General features: G+C 61.4%; 1 protein-coding gene across 1 annotated transcript; it reads right to left on the bottom strand.

Annotated features, from left to right (window-relative positions):
- Window positions 1-257: 257 nt before the first annotated feature.
- SAMD10 (sterile alpha motif domain containing 10) lies at window positions 258-8,976 on the bottom strand. Its single transcript, XM_050907504.1, has 6 exons — window positions 8,907-8,976; window positions 6,868-6,873; window positions 6,408-6,592; window positions 2,582-2,750; window positions 1,261-1,401; window positions 258-322 (listed from the first exon to the last, which is right to left on the bottom strand). Exons 1-6 carry the CDS (start codon window positions 8,974-8,976, stop codon window positions 258-260), a joined length of 636 nt encoding a protein of 211 aa, XP_050763461.1.
- Window positions 8,977-22,072: the final 13,096 nt, after the last annotated feature.

Genomic DNA, 22,072 nt, shown 5'->3' with positions numbered 1-22,072 from the left:
GCAATGCTGAGCCTTGCCTGTCGTTGTCTCCTTTTTTCCATCTCTTTCCCTGTGAACCATCAGGCTCAGGTGGGCAAAAGTTTGTCTGTCCCAGCAGCTGTTTTGCTAATTTTCCTCCAGCCAAAAGCCACGTCTCCTGGAGGAAACCTCCCATCTCTGCACAGAAATGTATTCATAAAAAAGAAAGAGAGAGAAGAAGAAGGATAGAAGCCCCGGCTTGGCTGGGAAGCTGTCTCTTCGTATTCCAAGCGTGCGGTTCAAGTCTCGTATCGGCGGTGCACAGCCCATCCCAGAGGTGCTCGGTTCACAGTGTTGGTGCAATCTGCCAAACAGACGGATCAGCTAGGAGACATTTCCAAAAGAAGCTGGAACAAGGCGGGAGAGGAAGGAATAAACAGCCTGCAGGGTGGCACGTTCCAGCTCACCCACTGCCAGCCCCAGAGAATCCCATCCCTTCCATGCAAAATGCCACTAATGGATTTTGGGCTGTGCACCGCAGCCCGGCCCCGTGCACCACAGCCCGTCCCTGTGCATTGCAACCTGTGCACCGCAACCTGTGCACCGCAACCTGTGCACCACAGCCCATCCCAGTGCACCACAGCCCATCCCAGTGCACCACAACCTGTGCACCACAGCCCATCCCAGTGCACCACAGCCCATCCCTGTGCACCACAACCTGTGCACCACAGCCCATCCCTGTGCACCACAGCCCATCGCAGTGCACCACAGCTCATCCCTGTGCACCACAACCTGTGCACCACAGCCCATCCCAGTGCACCACAGTCCATCCCTGTGCACCACAACCTGTGTACCACAGCCTGTCCCCATGCACCACAGCCCAGCCCTGTGCACCGCAACCTGTGCACCACAGCCCATCCCAGTGCACCACAGCCCATCCCTGTGCACCACAACCTGTGCACCACAGCCCATCCCTGTGCACCACAGCCTGTCCCCCACAGCCTGTCCCCATGCACCACAGCCCAGCCCTGCGCACCACAACCTGCGCACCACAACTCATCCGAGTGCACCGCAACCTGTGCACCACAACCCCTCCCCGGGGCACCCCAACCTGTACTCCACACCCCATCCCAGCCACGGCGTGGGCTGCGTTTGCATCAGCGCCATGCAGGTGGGTGCCTCTGGCTTTGGCAGCCACCCAGCCGTCGCTCTCCTCGTCTGGACGGCTGCAGGAGGGGCACAACCTCCCCCGGGGTCGGGCTTCGTGGCCTCTCTCCCCGCTCGGCCTCCCGCCGGCCCTACCTTGGCTGAGCAGCTGCAGGTTTCGGACCTCCTCGCGCACCTGAAGCTGCAGGACCTGCTGCAGGACCTCCTGCCGCTGCGCCTCGTGAGCGATGCCCATGCGCTGCAGCTTCTCCCCGTTCAGCCGCAGCAGCGCCCGACCTGCAAACACGGCATCGCTCAGCGCCCGGCCGGCAGCACCGCGTGGCGGGGACACCGTAAAAGTGCGACTCAAATGGGAGCCCATCTTCACGTGGGAACAAGGAGGGGGAAAGGGAAGAAATCCTAGAATGCTCTTTCACCACCTGGACCCACAGGGACGGAGAAGCCTCATAGGTGGCCCCGCTTTTGGAGAGCACCGGGTGACAGCTGGAGGTCCCCAGCCTTGGGACAGGTACTGGCTCCAGCAATCACGTAACCCATCCCCGCAGGCAGGAGCTTTCCATTTCTCCGCTCCACCTCCCACATCAGGAGATGTTTTTCCGAGCGCACGGTCCCCGCGCAGGCTGGCCGTCCCGGGGGAATGGGGGTACCCATCAAAATGCATTAGCGTTGCCGCCACCGTCCCCGGCGAGCCACTCTCCTCCAGTCCGGGGGCTATTAGGCGAGGGATTTACAACCAGCTTTTGTCCTTGTTTCCCAGCGTACATTTGCTAATGCTGCCTTTGTTTCCCATGCAAGGGCTGGCTGAGCTCTTGCATTAGGGCTTTGCATCCCTCCCAGGCAGCTCCAGCACTCCCTTCCCCGCTGCTTTCTCCTGGCCCCGGCAGAGCTCTGCCCGGCCATGCACGCGTCGCAGTCGGACCGGGCTGATGCTCCCAGGTAGAGGTCAAAGCCACCGTCCCCAGGGGGCAAAGGGGAGGGAGCAGGTCCTAGAGGTTATTCTCCTCCAAGGACTTGGCTCGGAGTTGGATTCAGACCTGGAGGAAGACATTTGCAACTTGGACTCCAGCTGGGCAGAGATCTTTCCTCTTCTGCAAAAATTTTCAGTATTTAAAAAACTATAAAAATATTCTTATTATATTAATGTAGGCGAGGAGAAGACTCTTCCCCATCTTATAAACCACAATCTCCTCTGGGCAATTTATGCTCATTTTAAACAACCTCCAGCCTGTCCTGGAGCTCACCCCGGTGGCAGATGCCTCCGGACCAGCTTGGGTGGGTGTCCCCGTGCCCAGTGCCATGGGGCGGCTCTCACCCCGGCTGCATCTCCGTGGGGAGAGGGGACAGAAATGGAGGGGGTACGTCTGCCTTCCGAACCACGAACCTCCAAACAGCCATTTCCCAGGAGCATGTGCCGATGGCAATTAGCACCGGTGATTCGTGGGGGTCTCTACCGTACCTGTGATGGCGTGGTGGGAGAACGCCTCGACGTAGATGAGATAGTTATGCGGGCAGTGCTTCTTCAGCCATTTGCACACATCCTGCTGGGTCCAGAGCACCACCGGCTTGGCCAGGCTGCCCAGCGTGGGGCTGGTGTGGTAGATGCCATAGTGGTCGCAGGCACGGCCCTGTGGGGAGCGGGAAGGGAGGGGGTTAGCTGGATTTGGCCCCGTGAGGAGGAAAACGCCTCGGCCGGGAGGTCAGCCCACGGGGACGGGGGAGATGCTGGCCGGTGGCACAGGACTGCGGCGACGGCGGCAGAGTTTGGCTTTGCACTCTCCAGAGTCTCTGGGCTCACCCTGAAATAGCAGCATCAGAGGAACCAGCGAGGGAGGCGAGGGGAGCGGGGACGGGAGGCTGAGGTGGGGGTCCTGCTCTATATAGACCCCACGCCCAGGAGCTCCCCAGCCCTCCTGCTGCAGGCAGGAGCCCCAGACCCCCTCCCCTACACATCTCCCAGCCCAGCAGAGCATCGCATGGGCTCGGAAGACGTCCCAGGGGTCCCCAGGGTCTCCCCCTCGCTGGGCAGAGAAGGGTGCTTGCTGGCAGCTCTCAGCGGGATGGAGCCAGCGAGGTCCGGGGGGGCAGCGGGTACCGGTGCAAAGCCATCCTCACCAGAAGTCCCCAGGGAGGCAGCCAGCAGCCCGCTGGTGCCCTGGAGCAGGAGGGACTCTCCCTTTCTCTCCTGCTCAGCCTCCTTCAACCCTGAGCTGACAGGCCACGATGAGGTCCTGCAGCCTCGTGGGCATCTAAAGCCACCTCTGATCCCCGCAGCCCTTTCTTGGGGTGCTGCCATGCCCGGAGACACCCGGGATAAAACCGGGTTGCAATCCTCAGCGCCCCGGCGTGCCGTGGCCACCCTCCACCTCCTGGAGACCTCTGCCACACACCCTCGCCCCTTGCCTGGACTGCCTTTGTCCCCAACGCAGGCTGCTCCCTCTGGCACCGGCCGCCCGGCCGGCTTCGCTGCCTGGCAGGCACCTGCCTGCTGGCAGGACGGAGCCAGGACCTGCAGAGCAGAGGGGATGGAGGGGGAGAAGCGGTGCCCTCGGGGAGACGCAGCTTGTCTGCCGGCATCCCTCCCTCCCTCCAGCTGCCTGCTGGAGCGGCCGGTCTCGCCCTGAGCCGCCCGGCAGCTCCGTTTCCTCGCCCACGTCACAGCGACTCCGGCCTCGCGAGGTCGTTGCAGCCTGGATTTATCCCGGTATGGAGCAAACCGAACGCCTTGAGCTGTAACAGCGCAGGGGGACGAGCCTGCTTCTCCTTGGGGGGATCCTCAAGGCTGGCTGGGAAATGGGGCTGGGGGATGCAGAAATCCACCTTTTCCTGGTTTTAGCACCCAGGGGGGATTGGCGAGCTCTCTGCTGCCAGCAACGCCGAGACGTCATCCTTGAGCAGCACCAGCAAACATTGCTCCTCCAAAGCAGCTCCCTGCGCCCGAGCTGCCGGGACTGTCCTGGGCTGGACCACGGGCAGGTGGGGATGGGAAAGGGGTCCCCACTGCCTGCAACAGCAAGGGACTGGTTCGCCAGGGTCCCTTGCCAGCACGGTCCTCACCCATGTCCAGGACATGGCAGGGGCATGGCAGAAGCAGCAGCCGATGCGGGGACATACCGGCACGGGCAAGGTCGACAGCGCTTGGACCGCAGTATGCCAATGTTGACCTCCACGTGCAAACATTGGCCAATTAAGCATGCCTAATAGAGGAGCGGAGATAATTAGTGTAACAGTGACTCCAGACATCCCGCGGTTACTGAAACTAATGACACGTCCCTGAGAGATGCCAAAGAGGAGGCAGCGGAGGGCAGCGGGGTCCGGGATGTCTTCCCTGGCCCCATGCCGGGCAGTGCTCACCCCGCGGAGCCCGGCCAGCCTGGCAGGGGCTGCTGCTGCGCCCAAAGAAGCATTTGGGTTTGGAAAGGGACCTTGCCTCAAGGAGGGCTCGCCGGTGGCAGCTGGGGGACATTCAAGCGAGAAGGAAGAAGGCAATGTTGGGAGGCTGTAGATTAATAACCAAGGAATCCATCTCCAAAGCAGACGGAAAATGTGATAGACAATGTGCACAATTTGGTTTCCCAACCAAACCAAACCCCACTTTTGGGGGGATCCCCGGCAGCTGCCCACCCCCCCCAGACACATCCCGGTAGCTGCCTGCCTGCGGGAGCAGCCCCAGCCTGCGCCGGCCGCTCGGCTCCTTCACACTCGGCTGAGCGTGCCGGAGAGCGTGCCGTGGGGAGGAGGAGGCGATTTGCTCTGGATTCACTAACGAGCGATGATGAGAAGCGGAGGGCTGGGGGAAATAACGGCGAGCTTCCCATGAGCTTCCCGTGAGCTTCCCACAGCTATTATCCAACTAACCCTCCGAGGCACAGGGGAAGAGGTGACAAACAACCTGCAATTTCCCTGGGCACGCTCACGTCTGCAAGCGCTTCGCCCATCAGACACAGCCCCGCGCCAGGGACCCATCTCAGCATCCCTAAACCCCGTGCTACCGGCTCAGGGCGCATCGTCCCCTGCGGCTGGCGAAGCCCTCCCGGCGGGGCCCTGAGCGAGCCCCTGCGCTCCCTGGGTGGGAAGGGGAGGTGTAATGAATCACGGGCTCGTTTTCCAGCCGGTTGAGCTGCGCTGTCTCTCTGATAAAACTCTCAGCTGTGAATATTGAGCGCCGGTGTTGAGAGCGGGCGGGAGGGCTCGGAGGCTGCTCCCGCGGGGAGGCAGGAGGTGGCTGGGGGGAGCCGGGTGGTGGGAGCCATCCCCTGGGAGCTACAAGGAGCAACTCGCGTCACCTCCCTTCTCTCAGGCATTTTTCCTTGCTTACGGCAAAATTAAAGCCTTTCTCCCCGCCAAATCCCTCTGGGAGGCACATAGAGGCAGAGGAGGGAGAGCCATGATGAACGCAGCTGGCAGCCGGAGAGCGGCTGGCGTGTCCCTGTGCAGGCAGTGCTGTGCAGGCAGCGCTGTCCCCATGCTTTTCGCAGAGGTGTGAGAGGGAAGGAGCCACCGGGGTGATGGGGACAGTGCCACCAGGGTGGGGGACACCGCACCCCTGGGGCTGCCGCTCCTGTGAGCATCACAGCATGACGGTGGGACTGTACCTGTCCCTGCTCCCCTCTGATGCCAAACCAGCCAGGCCCTCAAGAGGCAAAAGCATCTCCACGTTGGAGGCTGGAAGCGGGGCAGTTCGATTTCCCCCATTTTCTTTCCAGCATTCACCAGCTGGATGTGCTGCCTCCCAACGCCGATCCCAGGGTGTTACGAAGCAGTTAGGAAGCACCAGGAGCCGCACGCTGGGAAGATGCTCCTTCCCACCGCTGTGCAGAGGCAGGGCAGCAGGCAAATAGCTGGAAACCTTCAGCTCACAGCCTCATTAACGCAATAAAGTTCAAAATTTTAGGAGGACAATGGCCCAAACCTGGCTAAGAGACGTACCCAAGCGCTCAGGGATTTTAAGGCATTATAAGGAATTTGGTTCTGGCACATTTACCGCAAAATTGTATTAAGTCCTAGCGCCCGGTGTGGAGGGGAGTTGACGCACAGAGCTCACCCCAGCACAGCCCCCAGCCTGATGATAATAATTAAATTATTGTATTTATACATCTTGCTATGATCAAATGCCCAATAATCACGTGGGCTTTCAGCAAAACGGGATCGAAAGGCTTGATACTGCAGAGAAAGGAGAGATGCTCCTGCGGGGAATCAACGGGGCGGGGGGGACACGAGGCGCCGTGTTCCCCCGGGCAGCCCCGGGGCAGGGACCGGGGGTTGCGGAGGAGCCCGGCGGGTACCTGTGAGCCCTCAGTGCCCGGCTGCCGCAGGAGCTTGACGGTCCGGCCGCCGTCGGCCCGCTGGCTCCGGCCGTCGTGCCAGGTGAGGCTGCTGCCCGGGTTCCTTTGCAGGCGGTAGCTGAGGTTTTCGGCCGAGACCGTGTGCTCCAGGAGGCTGCGGCAGAAGCTGAAGTGAGCGGCGGCGGCTGCGGAGGGAAGGGGGGGTGAGAGACGGCCACGGTGCCCCCCCGCCCCGCACTTGGGCACCTAAAAGCTCCTCTTCTACCCCACGAGACCTGCCAAGCTCGGCTGTACCCCCCACTGCTGAAATCTCCCCCCTCCCGCCTTCCCTTCCCATTCCCAGGGAGAAAACCCATCAGCCCACGAACCCACCGGCTGGCGCCGACAAGATGTTTGCCCACACAAACCCCTCGCGAGCGATGCTTGCTTTGACACCCGCCTGCCGAGCAGACGTGGGGACCCGCGGCTGATCTTCGCCGCGTGGTTATAACCTCCCGCTCGTCACCGCCGCTCTCCTGGGCCAGACGCCGGGAGGGGGCAAAGGGGAAGAGCCACTTTCCATGGACCAGGCTGACATTAAAGTGCCACCGCCGAGGGATGGGGAGCAGATAAAGCCCATCCCGGGCAACCCGATGGAGAAGGGGACGCAAGTTGGTCCCCCCGCCAGCACACACCGTGGTTGCTTTGGGACGGCTGCTGCCCCGCAGGCGCACAAACCTGCGCACCCAAGTGATGGCCAAACACACGCCAGCCCAGCTACGATGACCCACGAAGAGCCATTTACCCACAACGAGTAGCTTTTGTCCCTCACCCTTTGTGTTTTAATAAGATGGGGGTATTCGGGTTGCAATTAGGATGCAAAGCTCTCCTTTGGCAGGGGCTGAAGGGACCCGGCTGCTGTGGGAGGGGGACGCATGGGTATTAGGGGCTCACGCGCTCGTCTGCTCCGGATAAAAGCCAGCCAGCTTGACATAAGCAGCGCTGATCCGCAGAAGCAAAGACCAGAGCATCCCCCAGCTCACCTGCTCCCACCACAGCAAGCCGGGCAAGTCACAAACCACCACCGAAAGCAGAGCAGCACCCGAAGGAGATCCACCTGTGGGGATAACCCACCCTGGGAGAGCGGAAGGGCTGGAGAAAACCTGCTGCAGCTCGTTTTCATAATTAGTGGGTTTTAAGAGGGAAGAGGTTTCAAAGAGACCTCTCGAGCACACCTTCAGGCAAGAGGAGACCAACTGGCCAAAAGAAGTCAAAATGGAGCAGAAAACGGTTGTCGATGTGTCCGTGGGTCCCAGGTTATCCAGACCACATCACACCGCCTTGCTTCTTAAACACACCCAGCGACAAGCATTGCCATGGGGAAACTGAGGCAGGGGACCTGACCGACGGCTGGGGAAATTATTTTACGGAAAACAAGCTGAAGGGAGATCCACAGAGAGACTTGGTGTCGAACAGCGGCAGGGCTGGCAGGGGTGGTCTCTGCGCCTGTCTCGGGTGATGGGGATGTCTCCGATGGCTTCGTACAGCCTCAGATAACCCGGACCCGGCGGGCGAGGACCGCAGCGGGTTGTGCTCCCTCCAGCCAAGGATGCCCGAGATGCCCCCGGCTGTCCTGCCCCTGGCACCCTGAGCACCCAGCCCTGCCACGGCCGTGCTGGGCTACCCCCGAGCTGAAAACCGCCTGTCCCGCCGGGCGTTGGGGGCGGATATGGACCCGGCAGGTCCGGAGGGGCTGGTGCCAGAGCTGTGTCCTTCGGCTGCGCCGCGGCTTCCCCAGGACTCGCTGCAGAAAGGTTCAGTCAGGGAGCGGTGGGGCACGGGGCTCTGGCCATCATCAGGACCTATATCCGTAGGGGGCTATAAAGCATCTGCCGCCAGCAGCAGGACGTGGGCATCTATGCTCCTCCAGCAAATACGGCTGGAGGCGAGAGAGCCGGAGTGAGAGCAGATGGGAGATGGGGGGAAAGACGAAGGGAAAAACAAGCCGAGAAGAAAGGCAGGGCCGGGAGTGCCGGCAGCACCGCTCCCGTCAGGGGCAGGCAGCTGCTGCCCTGGAGCCCAGAGCCCCCAGCAGCTCCTCCAACAGCTCCTCCGCAGCCTCCTGCTACCCCAGTCCAGCCCTCGGGTCCCAACTTTCCCATCGCCCGGCGGCACTCGACATAAATGAGGGTAGGGGGGAGCTGAGCCAGGGCACGCGGGAGCGTTTCGGAGCAAGGGAAGGATGGGGGCAGAGGAGCCCCGCGGCAGGGCATCCCCTGGGCTGGCTCCACGCAGGGACACAGGCTCTCCTCTCCTTCCCATGCCCTGCACAGGAGCAGCCACAGCAACGCCACGAGCACCCAGCCGCCCTCCATCCCCTCCGCTCCTCTTTCTGCCGAGCCAGAGGCTGTGCCCGCCGGCTGGGGATGCACATGCAGCATCTCCCCCCAACCCTGCTGGCCCCGCAGCTCCCCGGCCGTGCCCTGCAGCCCCCTGGCCATGCCCTGCAGCCCCCCTCACCTGGCTCGGGTGCTCCCTGCGAGCTGCGGATGGTGGAGACGCAGCAGAGGGACGGCCGGCCCTGCTGCATCTCGGCGGGAGGAGGGATGCGCGCGAGCGCTCGGCAGCACCGGCAGCTCACGAGCGCTGCTCCATCCCTGCCTCCCCTCATACCTCGTCCACACCTGACTGACTCCCCTGATCGCCTCCCTCCTGCTGCCAATAAATGGTGGCTGCACGCTCGCCCCGGCTCCAGTGCCGGGCAGCCCCCAGCCGGCCTCGCACGGGGAGGTTGGGGTGAATTACACCCCCTCCCCGCTGCCCCGTGGGTGTTTGATCTGGAGAGATGCTCGGCGTTTTCCCCTGCGTGCTCCCGCCTAATCCCGCGGCAGGGCCAACTGGCGCTGGGATGGACGGGAAGCCTGGGGGGCTGCTGCGGGGGACACCGGACCCACCGGGCATCAAAGTGCCCCGGGGCTCAGCAGAGCCGCGGCAAGCTCGTGGGTGGCAGCACCGGGGTCACCGGTGGCTTGAGGCATTTGGGATGCAGGAGGAAAAGAAAAGAGGGAGCGCGGTGGTGAGCATCCTTCCCGGGCAAGGGCTGCGGGGCTCAGCATTGTCTGCTCCTGCGCCCGGCCAAAGCCATCATGGTTCTGGCCATGTTTGGGGTGCGGGCAGAGGGGGTGCCCGCAGCCAGCAGCGCCGGTCGGTGAGCAAAAGCTGTGCTGAACCTTGAAACGGGGCTACAGGAGCCTTCAGGCCGGCTGAGCCCGAGCTGGAGCAGAGAGGGGAGAGCTCAGCTCTGGTCCCTGAACAGCCACTGTGCCCCCATCTTTCCAGGTCCCCGTGAGCTGGTCCATGGTCCCTGAGCCTCGTCTGGCAGCCCCGTGCGATGGACACCGCACTGCCTGCTCGTGGGCTGGGGAATCGCTGCTGGCTCGTTTTCTCTCGGTGGCTCTTTGATCCATTTTGGGCACCTCTCCAGCCACACAGGGCGGGTGGAGGGGGAGGCCAGGGGCCAGGTCACCGCAGGGAGACCAGCAGCCGCCTGCCCCGGGCGGTGGGACAGGGTCTGCAGCAGCGGCAGGGACAGACACCGCTCCCTCCCCTCGCCCGGCACGCCGCCGCTCCCTTTCCTTCTCCAGACACTTTTATGGCTGGTGAAACGTGAGCGCTGGAGAGGCTCAGAGCCGCAGCAGCAGTCACTGCTGGGGAGAGGGATGGGAAACCTCCCGGGGATGGAGACCTTGGGGCAGGACACGGCAGCACGCACCGGTGCAAGCATCCCCAGGTCGGTCCCAAGGTGGGCACGGGCTGATTGCTACCAGCAAACCGGCTTCGAGCTGACTTTCCATGGGTGCTGCCTGCCTGCTCGCAGGTGTCCGGGACCTGCCCCGGGGGAAGCGGCAGCAGGCAGCCAAGCTGCAGTAGGATCAGGCAGAGGCACGGAGAGGGGAGCCTGGCGCCTGGACAGACAATGCACTGCCTGCATCCAGCTCCCTCCTCTGCCACCGCTTCCCAGCACGGCCTCGGGGACGTCCCTGTGTCTTTGACGCCGTCACACGCGTGGGTGTCCCACAGACCTGCTCCCCGCTGGGGATGTGTCTGTAGGCAGCTGCCGCGGGGGGCAGCCAGGCTTCCCGGGGTCAGTCAGGCTTCCCGGGATTAACAGCGGGCCCTGGGAGAAGCTTGGAACAAGCTTCACAAGGAATGAAATCCCTTTGTCGGTTTGCCTGGCTCCTGGTGTCTGGGAGGGAAAGAGACATTTAGCACCAAATGGGGCGAGAGATTTGCCTACAGTCGGAGGAGAATTCGCGGGGAAATGGTCGTCCCTCTTGTGTTCCTCCAGGCAGGTGAAGGGTGGATGAGACCAGAACTCCAGGGACTCCTAGGACAGGGAATCCAGTCTGCTCACGGTGCAGCTTTGCAAGGGACTCATCTCGCTTTTAGCGGCATCTGCACGAGCCACGAGCCCGGCTGGCATTGCCATTGCGCTGGTCCCCTCCGTCCCTTCCACGTGGCTTCACCCTGCTGCTTGCGCTGGCGGAGACCCCAGGGAGACAGTGATGCTCCCTGGGACCCCCCAATGCATGTAATCTTTGAAGCCGTACCCATAGGATGTCCTTATGGACCAGAGCCTGCCCTGAGCCATTCCCTAAGACCTGCTGGCCCCGAGGAGGATGAGACCACATTCAGAGAGGACTGACACCCCTCAAGCCTCTCTAGGTTCCCCTGGGGCATACTTGGCCCAGGCCCTGGCTGTGATGAGCATCGCCCCAGCGCTTCCCTCTGAATTCTCTGCTCGCGGAGGTGAGATGGGAGCCCTGCGCAGGGACGGAGCTCAGGCCGGCGGCTGCTCACCGCTGGTGCCTCCCGAGGAAGGAGGATGAAGGGAACAAAAGGCAGATGCCCTTTCCGTCCTCCCCGCGCAGCACGGTGCCCTGGGTGCACATCGGGGGAGCGTGCATGGGTGCTGCCTGCCTGCCTGCACGGAGGGGCAGGCAGCCCTGCGACAGAGGGACCTGGGACACAGCCTTTGGGGGGACTGTGTGTGTCTTTGGGGGTATCTGGGCTCCTGAGCCCCTCGTGGGTACTGCCAGGAGGTCCCCAAGCACCCCAGGACAGGGGATCTCTGTAGGGTGATCTCAGAGACTGTGGGGTGAGGGCAGCAGGCAGGACCTCGGGGCGGCTCTGGGCAGGGCAGGGTCTTCTGGCAGAGGCAGGCGCGGGAGCCCACAGGCATGGACACCCCTGCCTGCCGCGAGCCCCCTTCCACCTCTACATGCTCTTCCCGGGGGTCCTGCCCTGCTTCAGCACCCCCAGGCCTGCCCTGCCCTGCCCTCACACCTGCACCCCCTCGCTCCAGCGCGATTTCCCAGTCCATGTCACTGGTACCCCGTAATACTGGGCGTAGGGCATGGGGACAGACCCTCCCCGGCATGTTGAGGGCAGCAAAGGGGGATGTGGAGGGGCAGACCCCCGGGATGGAGGGGGCAGCACCGGGGGGGGATGGAGGGAAGAACCCCGGGATGGAGGGGGCAGCACCGGCGGGGGATGGAGGGAAGACCCCCGAGATGGAGGGGGCAGCACCGGCGGGGGATGGAGGGAAGACCCCCGAGATGGAGGGGGCAGCACCGGCAGGGGATGGAGGGAAGACCCCCGGGATGGAGGGGGCAGCACCGGCGGGGGATGGAGGGAAGACCCCCGGGATGGAGGGGGCAGCCCCCAGGGACGCGCCCGCCGCGTTTGGGGCTGGGGGAGGCGCGTCCCGCCGCGCACCTGAGCCCACCCCCGCCCGTGCCCGGTACCTTCCATGTCCTTGGGCTGGCCGCAGCTCATCCTCCGCGCAGCGGGGCCGCGCTCAGGCGGGGACGGAGCCCCGCTCCCCCCAGCGCCGCCGCCGGCACCGGGCGCTCCCGGCCCGCCCCGCCCCGGTGCCCGCGCCGGGGGCGGCGCCGCGCTCCGCCACCCCCGGGCGCTCCGCCCGCCGCGCCGCCAGCCCGCCCCGTGCTGCCGCCCTCTGCTTTCCCCGAGGATGCCCCGAGCATCTCCCCCGATCCCTGCCCGCAGGCTGCCGGGCATCATCCCCCCCCCGCGGATCCCTGCCCGCAGGCTGCCGGGCATCATCCCTCCCCGCGGATCCCTGCCCGCAGGCTGCCGGGCATCATCTCCCCCCCGGATCCCTGCCCGCAGGCTGCCGGGCATCATCTCCCCCCCGGATCCCTGCCCGCAGGCTGCCGGGCATCATCTCCCCCCCGCCCCCGATCCCTGCCCGGAGGCTGCCGGGCATCATCCCCCCCGGATCCCTGCCCGCAGGCTGCCGGGCATCATCCCCCCCCGCCCCGATCCCTGCCCGGAGGCTGCCGGGCATCATCACCCCCCCGGATCCCTGCCCGGAGGCTGCCGGGCATCATCCCCCCCGCCCCAATCCCTCCCCAGCCAGAGGGACAGGTCCTGGGGACACCAGGGTGCAGTGGGCACCGTGCACAGGTTTTTTGCTCATGTTTGCAGTGGGCACATAGCGGAAAAACAACGCCTGGTTGTTGCCTTCTCCCCAAATTTCCCTTCTCCCTCCGACCTGCAGCTCCCCGGATGGGTGCCAGCGGGGCGGGCGAAGGAGGGTGCTCATCCCCATGTGTGCAACATGGGCTCTGGTGGGCGGCCTCAGCGCGAGTGGGCACCCACCAAACCTCACCGGAGCGCAGCGCGCCGGCACGGAGCAGAACGGCGTCGCCAGCACGCATCACTCCCCCGGGGTGGCAACCCTGCGAGTATTTTTGGAGGCGCCTGCCTTCAGCTATCGCACCTGACTCCCAGCCAGGGACCGTCACTGTCAGCCGCAGAGGGGCCGGGGGTCCGGCTGTGCACCCTGCGGTTATCCCACACTGGGGTGAAACAGGGACGGGGACACCGCTGCGTGCCCAGGACGAGGACAAGCAGATGCCCGTGCCGCGATGCTTCACCTTTGCAGGGTGTTGCCTGTCACAGACCTACCGCAGCACCGGGCAGCACCCTCGCCCTTGTTTTAAGATGAGGAAAACTCAGGCGTGCGAGATGCTGCTTCCAAAACCACGCTCCCTTCTTAGCGGACGGCTCCGGCAGGGTTAAGGACGTCGCATGGTGATCAACCGCCATGGGCTGGGGCTGTAAAGGTGCAGTGGGTGGTAGTGACCTTGCACGTGGCTTCGTGCCGGGGGTTGTGTGGCTGTTCACCGCGCTAGTATAGCTACGGCATAAAATCCACTCGGATCCAGGCTACGCAACTGTGTGTGCGCGCGCAGCACTCGCAAAAATTAAATTCAGCTCCCCAAATCAATATGAGCTTTCCACAATTTTGGACGCTCGCTCAGGAGCTGCTCCGGATGGGGCTCAAGCCCCTGGCCAGGCTCGATGCCGTGGACGCCAGCTCAGCTCCACACCACAAGCCGGCCAGGGCTTCTGCACTTGGCGAGCCAACCATGCTGCCATGCAAAGAACGGGGACGTCGGGCCACGAACTGTGCGCGTAGCCTGCGAACAGTCTGCTACTAAAATCCCCCCTCAGCCCTGGTGTTTGCATTCCTCCTCCTCCCGCTGCAAGAGGTCAGGGCAATACTGCTCATTGCAGGCATCCGACTCCGTCAAATACAGAAAGAAGCTATTTTCCATCACTCTGAAATTCCCAGTTCTCCCTCAGTCTCTGTCTACACACGGAGCTTTCAAGCCATGGCAGAAATCTTCCTAGAGAAATATGGTTAAAGATGGGCCTTGGCAGGAAAAGGCTAATGTCGCTTGAAAAATGTGTGCAGATTACGCCAAGCTGTTATTAAAAATAAGTGCTGCACTGTTTCCAGCCTTTGCTTTCCCTGATTTTTCTGGTAATAATTGCACTTCTCCAGGAAAGCTTTCATGCGTCCGGGGGAAGGAATTTGTTTCCTCATCATAATTTGCAAACAGGTCCAGTGCCAACCTAGCATCCTGATGATGCCCGGTGATGCTGCAGTGGGGTCTGGGTGTGTGGGGAAGCCCAGACCACTCACCCGTCTGTAATTCCGAAGGATTTTCAGGACAATCCTGTGCCTCAGGGCTGCCCGGGGAGGGCTGGGGAGATGGCGTGGTGCCATGCATCCCCGCGCCTGCTCCACGCTCCAGCCATCCTTGGCTGTTACAGCATCCAGCATCATTCTTGGCTTATCAACTCAATCCCTCGCAAGCCAGAACATCTCTTAACCAGCCCCGATGACTCTGTCTTGAGTTTTGGTCTGTCTTTGGGTCTTTTAATGTCTGATTGAGGGTTTTCTGTGGTTAAACAGGAGTTAAATAACAGGAGGGAAAAGCCTGTGCATTGAACTCAAACGCAGAATATAGCTCAGGAAGCTCAAAGCACCGGTCAGGGGCCCCTTTCCCCCATGTGTTGGTGGGGTGGGAAGGGGACGAGCCGGGGACACCGGCTCCAGCAAGCCCTGGACCTACAGGTTTCCCCTCCACGCGTGTATGGATTTGGGCAGGGAGAGCACTAATGTCACCACGGGCCCCGTCCCTCCCCTCCGCCAGCCTCCGGAGAGGGTGCAAGGCTGGGATGATTCAGCACGTTCGTTTTTCAGAGAATAAAGGAAGTAATTAAACATCAGCTTTCCTCCCGCCGCAGCCCTGCGAGGATGAGAGGGAGAAGATGAAAAGCCTTCAGACGGGAAGTTATTTGTCTAAGGAGAAAAGTGGCTAATTTCTCTGTTGCTTTGCTTGTCTGCTCGTTAATGCAAACCGCTCGTCAGCAGGAAAAGGGAGCACCCAGCGAGGGGGGGGAGGAACCGCACCATCCATCGGTGGCCGGGCAGGTGGCCGTCGGTGGCGTCGGGATGTCCCATCCCCGTCGGGATGTCACCTTTGCAAAGCCGCCCGCGGCATCCGGACACCGAGCTGAGGGCTGCGGATGGAGCCCGGTGTCGGGGAGCCCCCCCCCCCGCCCCTTGCCGCAGCCCCACGGGCCGGGGACCGGCGCTCGCAAGCCAAACGCCACGGAGGGGTTTTCCCAATTCCCCCCTTGAATTTTTGTGCCAAGAGTTTAAAATGAGTTTGTTAAGGCATTTGCAGGGAGACAGCATAGAAAACAGCTTCGTGCCTGAAGCCTCCCGCCTGGCGCGGGGTGATGGATGGCGCTTAGCTCGACTGGGCATGGAAATATTTAGCGTTATGAAAATCTCTCCCTGAAAAGAATTTATTGTCACGCTGATAATAAAGCACCAAGCCTCATTGCTGCAGGGTGGGGGTTGCTTCAGGTGGCACCGAAGCTCCGGCTTATAAAGCCGAGGTGGTGCCTGCGGTCTCCTTTCATCCCTGGCCGTGCAGGACACCCTCTCGCCGCTCGCAGCGCGAGATCTGCACCTTCGCGAGGACGATGATTTACTGGCAGAGGACATCCGAGGCATCGCTCCCTGTTTTCTGTTCCTTGGGACACAGAGGGGGGCTTGAGACTATGGAAGCATTTTCATTAGGAGGTTTATACAGATATATTTCTAATTGGATTTTGGCATGTCACGGTTATTTTCAAGGCAGCCGGTAATTATTTGAGAGCGTAGCCCAGATCGCCTCCTTTCTCTCAGCACAGAGGTTTTTTTTAATATTGTTTCCCGAAATGAAATTGTGAATTTGCAACTTAATCCAATGAGAGGACACACGCGATGCCATCATCCGCAAGGGCACAGCGAGGCAGCGTGATTCACATTTCCCAGCTTTGTAATCAATTCACAGCAAGAATAAAAAAGTAAAAGCAATATTTTAATTCTTTCCAGTAAGGGGGAAAAAAAAAAAAATTAAGAAGCTGCTCTATGCTCATGGATATTTTATGAGCTGGGGAGGTTTTGCTGGTCCTGCTGTATCTCAGCCCACCCCGTGCAGAGATGCTGAGCACCGCGGAGATGCAGCCGGACGCAGGGCAGCCCACGCATCCTCTTAGCACGGCCGAAGCTGCCGGCAAACCCGGAGCCGTGGCAGAGGAGGGCGGTCGGACGCTGTTCTCAGGCTTTTTCTCTCCCAACTGAAACTTGACGAAATTGCCATTAGTTTTGGTTTGTTTTTTTTTTTACGTGTTGCAATTTTTCAGGGCCAAAATAATTTCATCCAGCTCCATCTGCTCTCCATTAGGTAGCTGAAGCTCGAGCAGGTTGGATCCTGCCATCCACACCAGGGATAAGCCCCCAGGCCAGGCATCGCCATCACCCCAGCACTGCAGTTCTTATTTCAGTGCCCAGAACGGGCACAAATGAAAACCATCATCTGAGCAAAGTTTTCCAGCATCTAGCAGCAAACCAGCATGAGCAAGTTAATGACCGTACCATGGCCCCGTTACATCTCAGCAGCCTGAAGTTCTTAGTTTTCTTCAAGCCCGATTTCAGGGCTCGCTAGCTGTATTCAACCGCTTACAGAATCCGATTTATTATTTACGTTGCAAGGTACAGCTTGGCTTGAATTGATTTGCCGTGGTCGGATTGCCACTGCACGCTGGTGTGGGATCTGGAAACCAGTTGCACATGCAGTCAGGCTGCAAAATCAGGGATTCAACAGTTAGGGAATGCCAGGCTTAAAACTGCCCGTGCATCCCGGTGCTCCACGTTCTGCCGCCGCCTTCCGTTGCATCTCTCGGGATGCAGGGAGAGCTGATCCTGCCAGGGGCAGCGGATGGATTAGCTGGTCCCCCCCAAGGGTCGTCACCCCGGTGCTGCAGGGGAGATCAGGCGGCTGCAATGTGTTCCCCCTCGTTCAAGCAGCCCGGGTCCGGGGAACGGAGTGCGCAAAGTGGCACTGGTTTTTAGGAAGGAGCCGTGGATGGGAGCGCAGAGCAGATGGGGAGAGCAGAAGCGATGGGAAATACCAGAATTGGGAAACCACTGGGAGCTCTGGTGTTTTGGGGGATGCTTAGCAGGCCTTCACCATCACCTTCACCTTCACCATCACCTTCACCTTCACCTTCACTGTCACCTTCACCGTCACCATCACCTTCACCTTCACTGTCACCATCACCTTCACCTTCACCATCCCCTTCACTATCACCTTCACCGTCACCATCACCTTCACCATTCCCTTCACCATCCCCTTCACCATCACCTTCACCTTCACCATCACCTTCACCATCACCTTCACTCCTTACCCTGCCCATGGTCAGAGCTTGCAATGCCTTGAGTGGCCGGAATGAGCAAAAACCCCACAAACCCGAGCCCGTTGCTCCGGGGCAATGGAGACCAGAGGCAGCAGGGGCTCGGGCAGCTTCACTGTTGGCCGATCCGTTGCAGAGGGACAAGGACCAGCGGGCTGGTGGGCAGGACCACGGGCACGCTGCCCTCGGCACGGGGACCCGCTGCGCCCACCTCATCCACCTGCCCAAATCACCGGGCACTTTGGGAAACATTGGTCCATCTCCAAGAGCTCTTGACTTTAGACATCCCTGGATTAAAAGGCAATTTTAACGAATGCCGTTTGGGTAAGCATCATTAGCATGCTGCTGGCAAGCAACCCGCGCCCTTGAGCTTTCTCCCACGTGGGGATTATTCCCAGCAAACCTCCGGCTGACATCAGCTCCGCTCTCTCAATTGCCGAGGGTGCGAGCTCCGTGTTGAAGACCCTTTAGCAGCCTCCGCTAATTGTCTCTGAGATCTAAGACGGCTTCGGGGGAGATGTTCAAAGGCACCTTGCTCCCTCCCAGCTGCGGTGGGAGCTCGGCACCTTCCTGCTGCCGGCTCCAGCGAAGCTCCCCGCTGCGTGCTGGTGCTCGGGCTCTGGGCGCGGAGGGGAGTAGATGCTGCGGACGCGTCCTCGGGGCCCCTCCGCATCGTTGTATGGGACTAATTAAAATTTCAGGAAGTATATTTACCTAATGCAGAGTTGATTTTGCTAAGTAGGACATCCTGTCTTCAGAGGATTTCACGGCACGGGGTGATAATCAAGTGAGAACAGGCTCCAAAAGTGTTAATTTAGTAGCTGAGCCAACAGGGATTAAAACCAAGCCCCTGTTTTTGTCTTTTCTCGCATCTCCACGTCTGAAATCCAAGTAATCATCCCATTCAGGAACACAAAGCAGCAGCACCTCTGCCCAGCAAGCACCATGCTGGCTGCAGGTGCCAACGTGCCCCAGGCTGCGGTGGCCAAATTCGGTCTCTTTTACCTCCCAAGGCTCAGCCGAGGAGCTTGCACCGCTCTGGGTACCCCCCGGCACCCCCGGGATGCCCCTGGGATGCCCCATCCCCGTGCATCACACCGGCACCGGCACACGGGCAGGTGATGCTGGCGTGGGGCCGGGTTTCTGCTCCGGGCTTGCAGGCAGGAGTTTTGCAGGCAGGAGTTTTGCAGGCAGGCACCGGGACATGGTGCTTGGGAATGAGCCCCACCATTGATCCGGCCCTGCGGCTGCATTCTTGCTGCGCTATGTGATATTTAAAAACATGAATTTCCAGCTTCGGGAGAACCCTGGGGTTTGTTTTGCCGTTGTCCCGGGAGAAGCCTCCGTGTCCCCGCCTTCGCTCTCCCCGGGGACACAGAGGCGGCTTTGTGCGAGCAAGGGGGCCGCAGCGACCCCTCCGCAGCAGCCCCGGCCACGGGCTGGGCAGCTCCTCGCTCGGCTTCGGGCCGGATCCTGAGCCGCCCGGCCCCCAGCGGGGTCCGCAGTAAATGGGCTCAGCCTCGCGCTCCCATCCAAGTGATTATTTTTCACTTTCAAGCCTTTTGTGAGCGATTACGCCCGTGTCTGTGACAACGTGCCCGGCATCCCCTGCCCACCCTCGCTTTCCTTAGCATGGCGTGCAGAAACTGAGCTCGGAAAGTCCCGAACCAGAAGCGGGGTGACTCTGTGCATCCAGGAGAGAGGAGCGACCGACAGCGGCTGCCGTTGATGGCTCCATTTCTCCGGGGTTTTATTCCCCATCCACAAAAACGCCGTCGAGGGAGATAAGATGCCCTGTGCCGACACGCAGACCCGGCAGCAGGTCCATGCGGGTGCTGCATCGTATTTGCACGTGTAGGAGGTGCCGTTACCCCTTCGCCCCTTCAGATTTTGTTGCACCAGGGAGAAAGCATCTCCTCCCCGCTTCTCACGCTGTTTCAAGGTGGTTTTGCTGGGCAGAGCGATGCCGGCAGCACGCACATCGTAGAAACCCTGCTCCTTCCTACCACGACACCGCGGGGGCCGGCCACCTCTCGCTTGACACCCACGGCCACTTTGCTGTGACACGAGGAGGAGCTCAGGGCTTTCTCCCCCACCTCGCTTCCCACCCCACCCCCCCCGGCTGCATTAATCAGAATAACCGCTGATTAATAACCCCGCGGGGCTTTCGGCCACGTCCCTGCGGCAGCCCGGTGCCAGGGCTCGCGTAGCAAAGGAAAAACCCAAGAGAAACCCACAGGGGTGTCCAAAGAGCAAGAGCTAGGCTGGCGAGGATGCTCAAGGGCCAGATCCTGAACTGCTCATCCCCGCTGTGCTCCAACGCCGCTGGAAGATCAAACCAGAGCTCCCAGTGCGCAGGGTCAGTGGGATGCGTGGCAGCTCGTGGCCATGCCGGTGCCTGGCTGCTGGCTCTCCCCAGCACCCGCCAGTACATAACAAACCCCGGGTCCATGCAGAGAGATGATTAAAAATCATTTACGATTGATTTTACTCAATCTATAAATTATTCTGAGTTTTCTCCTTGGTTGGAGCGTGCGTGTGCTGTGAACGCCGGCCAGCCGTGGGAGAGGGGAAACCTTCCTGCATATGGAAAGGCTGGATTTGTGCCGGCGTTGTGTAAAGAGAGAAGATTTACAGCCCTAAGACCAGCCCCGTGCCGGGGTCACCCTGCCGCCATCCCTCACCTCAGCTCTGTTTTTCAGGAAACAGCCCCAAAAGTGAAATTCCTGCAGCTTCCACGACCTCAGCAGAGACCGGGCACTTCCCTGCTCTCCCCATCCCTGCCGCAGCTTCTCCCCTCGGATTGAGAAGGTTCCTGGTGGCTGCTGCCAGGCGGGATGGGCTCCCCTTCGTCTCCCATCCCTTCATCCCCATCCCTTGGGAAGGACAGGGATTTATCCGCCCCCCAGCCAAGACCCGCTGGGTTCCACCCGGCGCTGGGTGGTGCGGGATGTGCTGGAGCACAGATGCAGCATGGAAACGCTCAGAGAATAGAAAGGAGGCCAGACTTGCTGGGACAGCAATAGCTTTTATTAGCCTCACCATAAAAGCCCCAAGAGTTGGTGAGGGCTGGCGGGCCCCGCTCCCGGGGCCGAATCCTGCTCCGGTGGGGAAACGGTCCCCGGCTGCACGGTTGCATGGAGGGGGCTTTGCAAAGCTGGCGACGCCGGGAGTTCCTGCAACGGGGAGCGTTTGCAGAGCAGCCGCTCAGGGCAGCCCCTGAGGGGCCGGGGGGGTCCGGGGGGGGGTCCCGCATCCCTCCTTGGCGCTGGGGATGCTCCTATGGGCTTTGCCCTCACTCCAGGGTGCCCGGCCAGGAAAGCTGGGATGCTGCAGCCTCCCTCCCCCCTCTGCCACCCCAACTGTTTGGCAAAAGTGATTTGATTTTATTTTTATTTTTTTTTTTTTTTCCTCCAGCAAAACCCAAAAATAGATTGATGGGAAGCGGCTGGGGGCTGGGTTGCCATTAGCATGCAAAATGGGGCTATTTGTCTTCTCCGCAGCTGGTTTCTGCTCTAACATTTGGAGCGTGGAAACCTGGCAGGGGCTGGCAGCGGGAGGCAGGGCCGGGCGCTGGGATGGGGGCTGCGGGATGGGGACAGTCCCCAAACCGGCCCCGGGCCCTTCAGAACCCTTCTCGCTCCCCCTTGCCCTTGCAATCCGTGACCCCGAGTCTCTCCCGAGGGACAAGGACCCTTTGGTTCCTGGTTACAGCTGGGCACGGATCTCAGGGGCGCCTGGAGACTTCGCCGAGCGGCAGCTAATTAATCCTGATGCCCGTGGTGTGGGTGGGGGAGAGAAACCTGCCCGGTGCTGTCGGCTGGGGAAACTGAGGCAGGAACCCCTGGGATATCCTCGGGTCCCCTGGGAGGCTGGATGGTGGAGGCAGAGGGGCTGCTGCTCTGCCCAGCCCCGAGGGGCCCGATCCCTGCACCCCGAGGGGCTGGACCTGTGCCCCCCCCCCTTCCCGATCCCCGTCGGCCCCTCGGCATGGCCATCCTTGCTGCTGCAAAGCCGGCGGTGAGAGACACCAACCCCCCCGCCCCGAGCTGGGGAAGCGATGAGCACGCAAACCCGCTCGTGCTCGCAGAAGATAATTTGTCTTGGAAATCGTTAGCGGGTGGGAAGCGGAGGGGAGCCGGGGAAGGGGGAGGGGGGGAAGCAAGGCTCACGCGTTGCAGCCTTGCCCGGAGCTTCATCCCGCTCCGGGCCCTGCTGGGACGGTCCCGGCCCCTGTTGCCCCTCTTTGCCCCCCCCGGTCTGGCTGGGGGTTGCTAAATACGGGGTGTCAGCTTTGCTCCCCAGCAGAGACGACGCTCAGCTCCCGGGGATGTTCCGAGCCATCCTCAGTAGCTACTTCTTTCCTCATAATAATTGCCATAAATTTTAAAGGCTGCAATAGCACAGCTTCGGCATCCCCATCCTCGTCCCCATCCTCATCCTCATCCTCAGCTAGACCCCGCCGCAGGCAGAGCCCCCTCAGACCCAGGCACCGCCGGCTTTAAACGAACGGTGCACCATCTGCTTCCCTGAGTTGCAAACGTGAAAGGAGCGGGATG

The sequence above is a fragment of the Gymnogyps californianus genome, chromosome 17 (genome assembly GCF_018139145.2).
Source record: "Gymnogyps californianus isolate 813 chromosome 17, ASM1813914v2, whole genome shotgun sequence".
Classification (NCBI taxonomy): Eukaryota; Metazoa; Chordata; class Aves; order Accipitriformes; family Cathartidae; genus Gymnogyps; species Gymnogyps californianus.
This window is presented reverse-complemented; position numbering and strand designations above follow the sequence as displayed.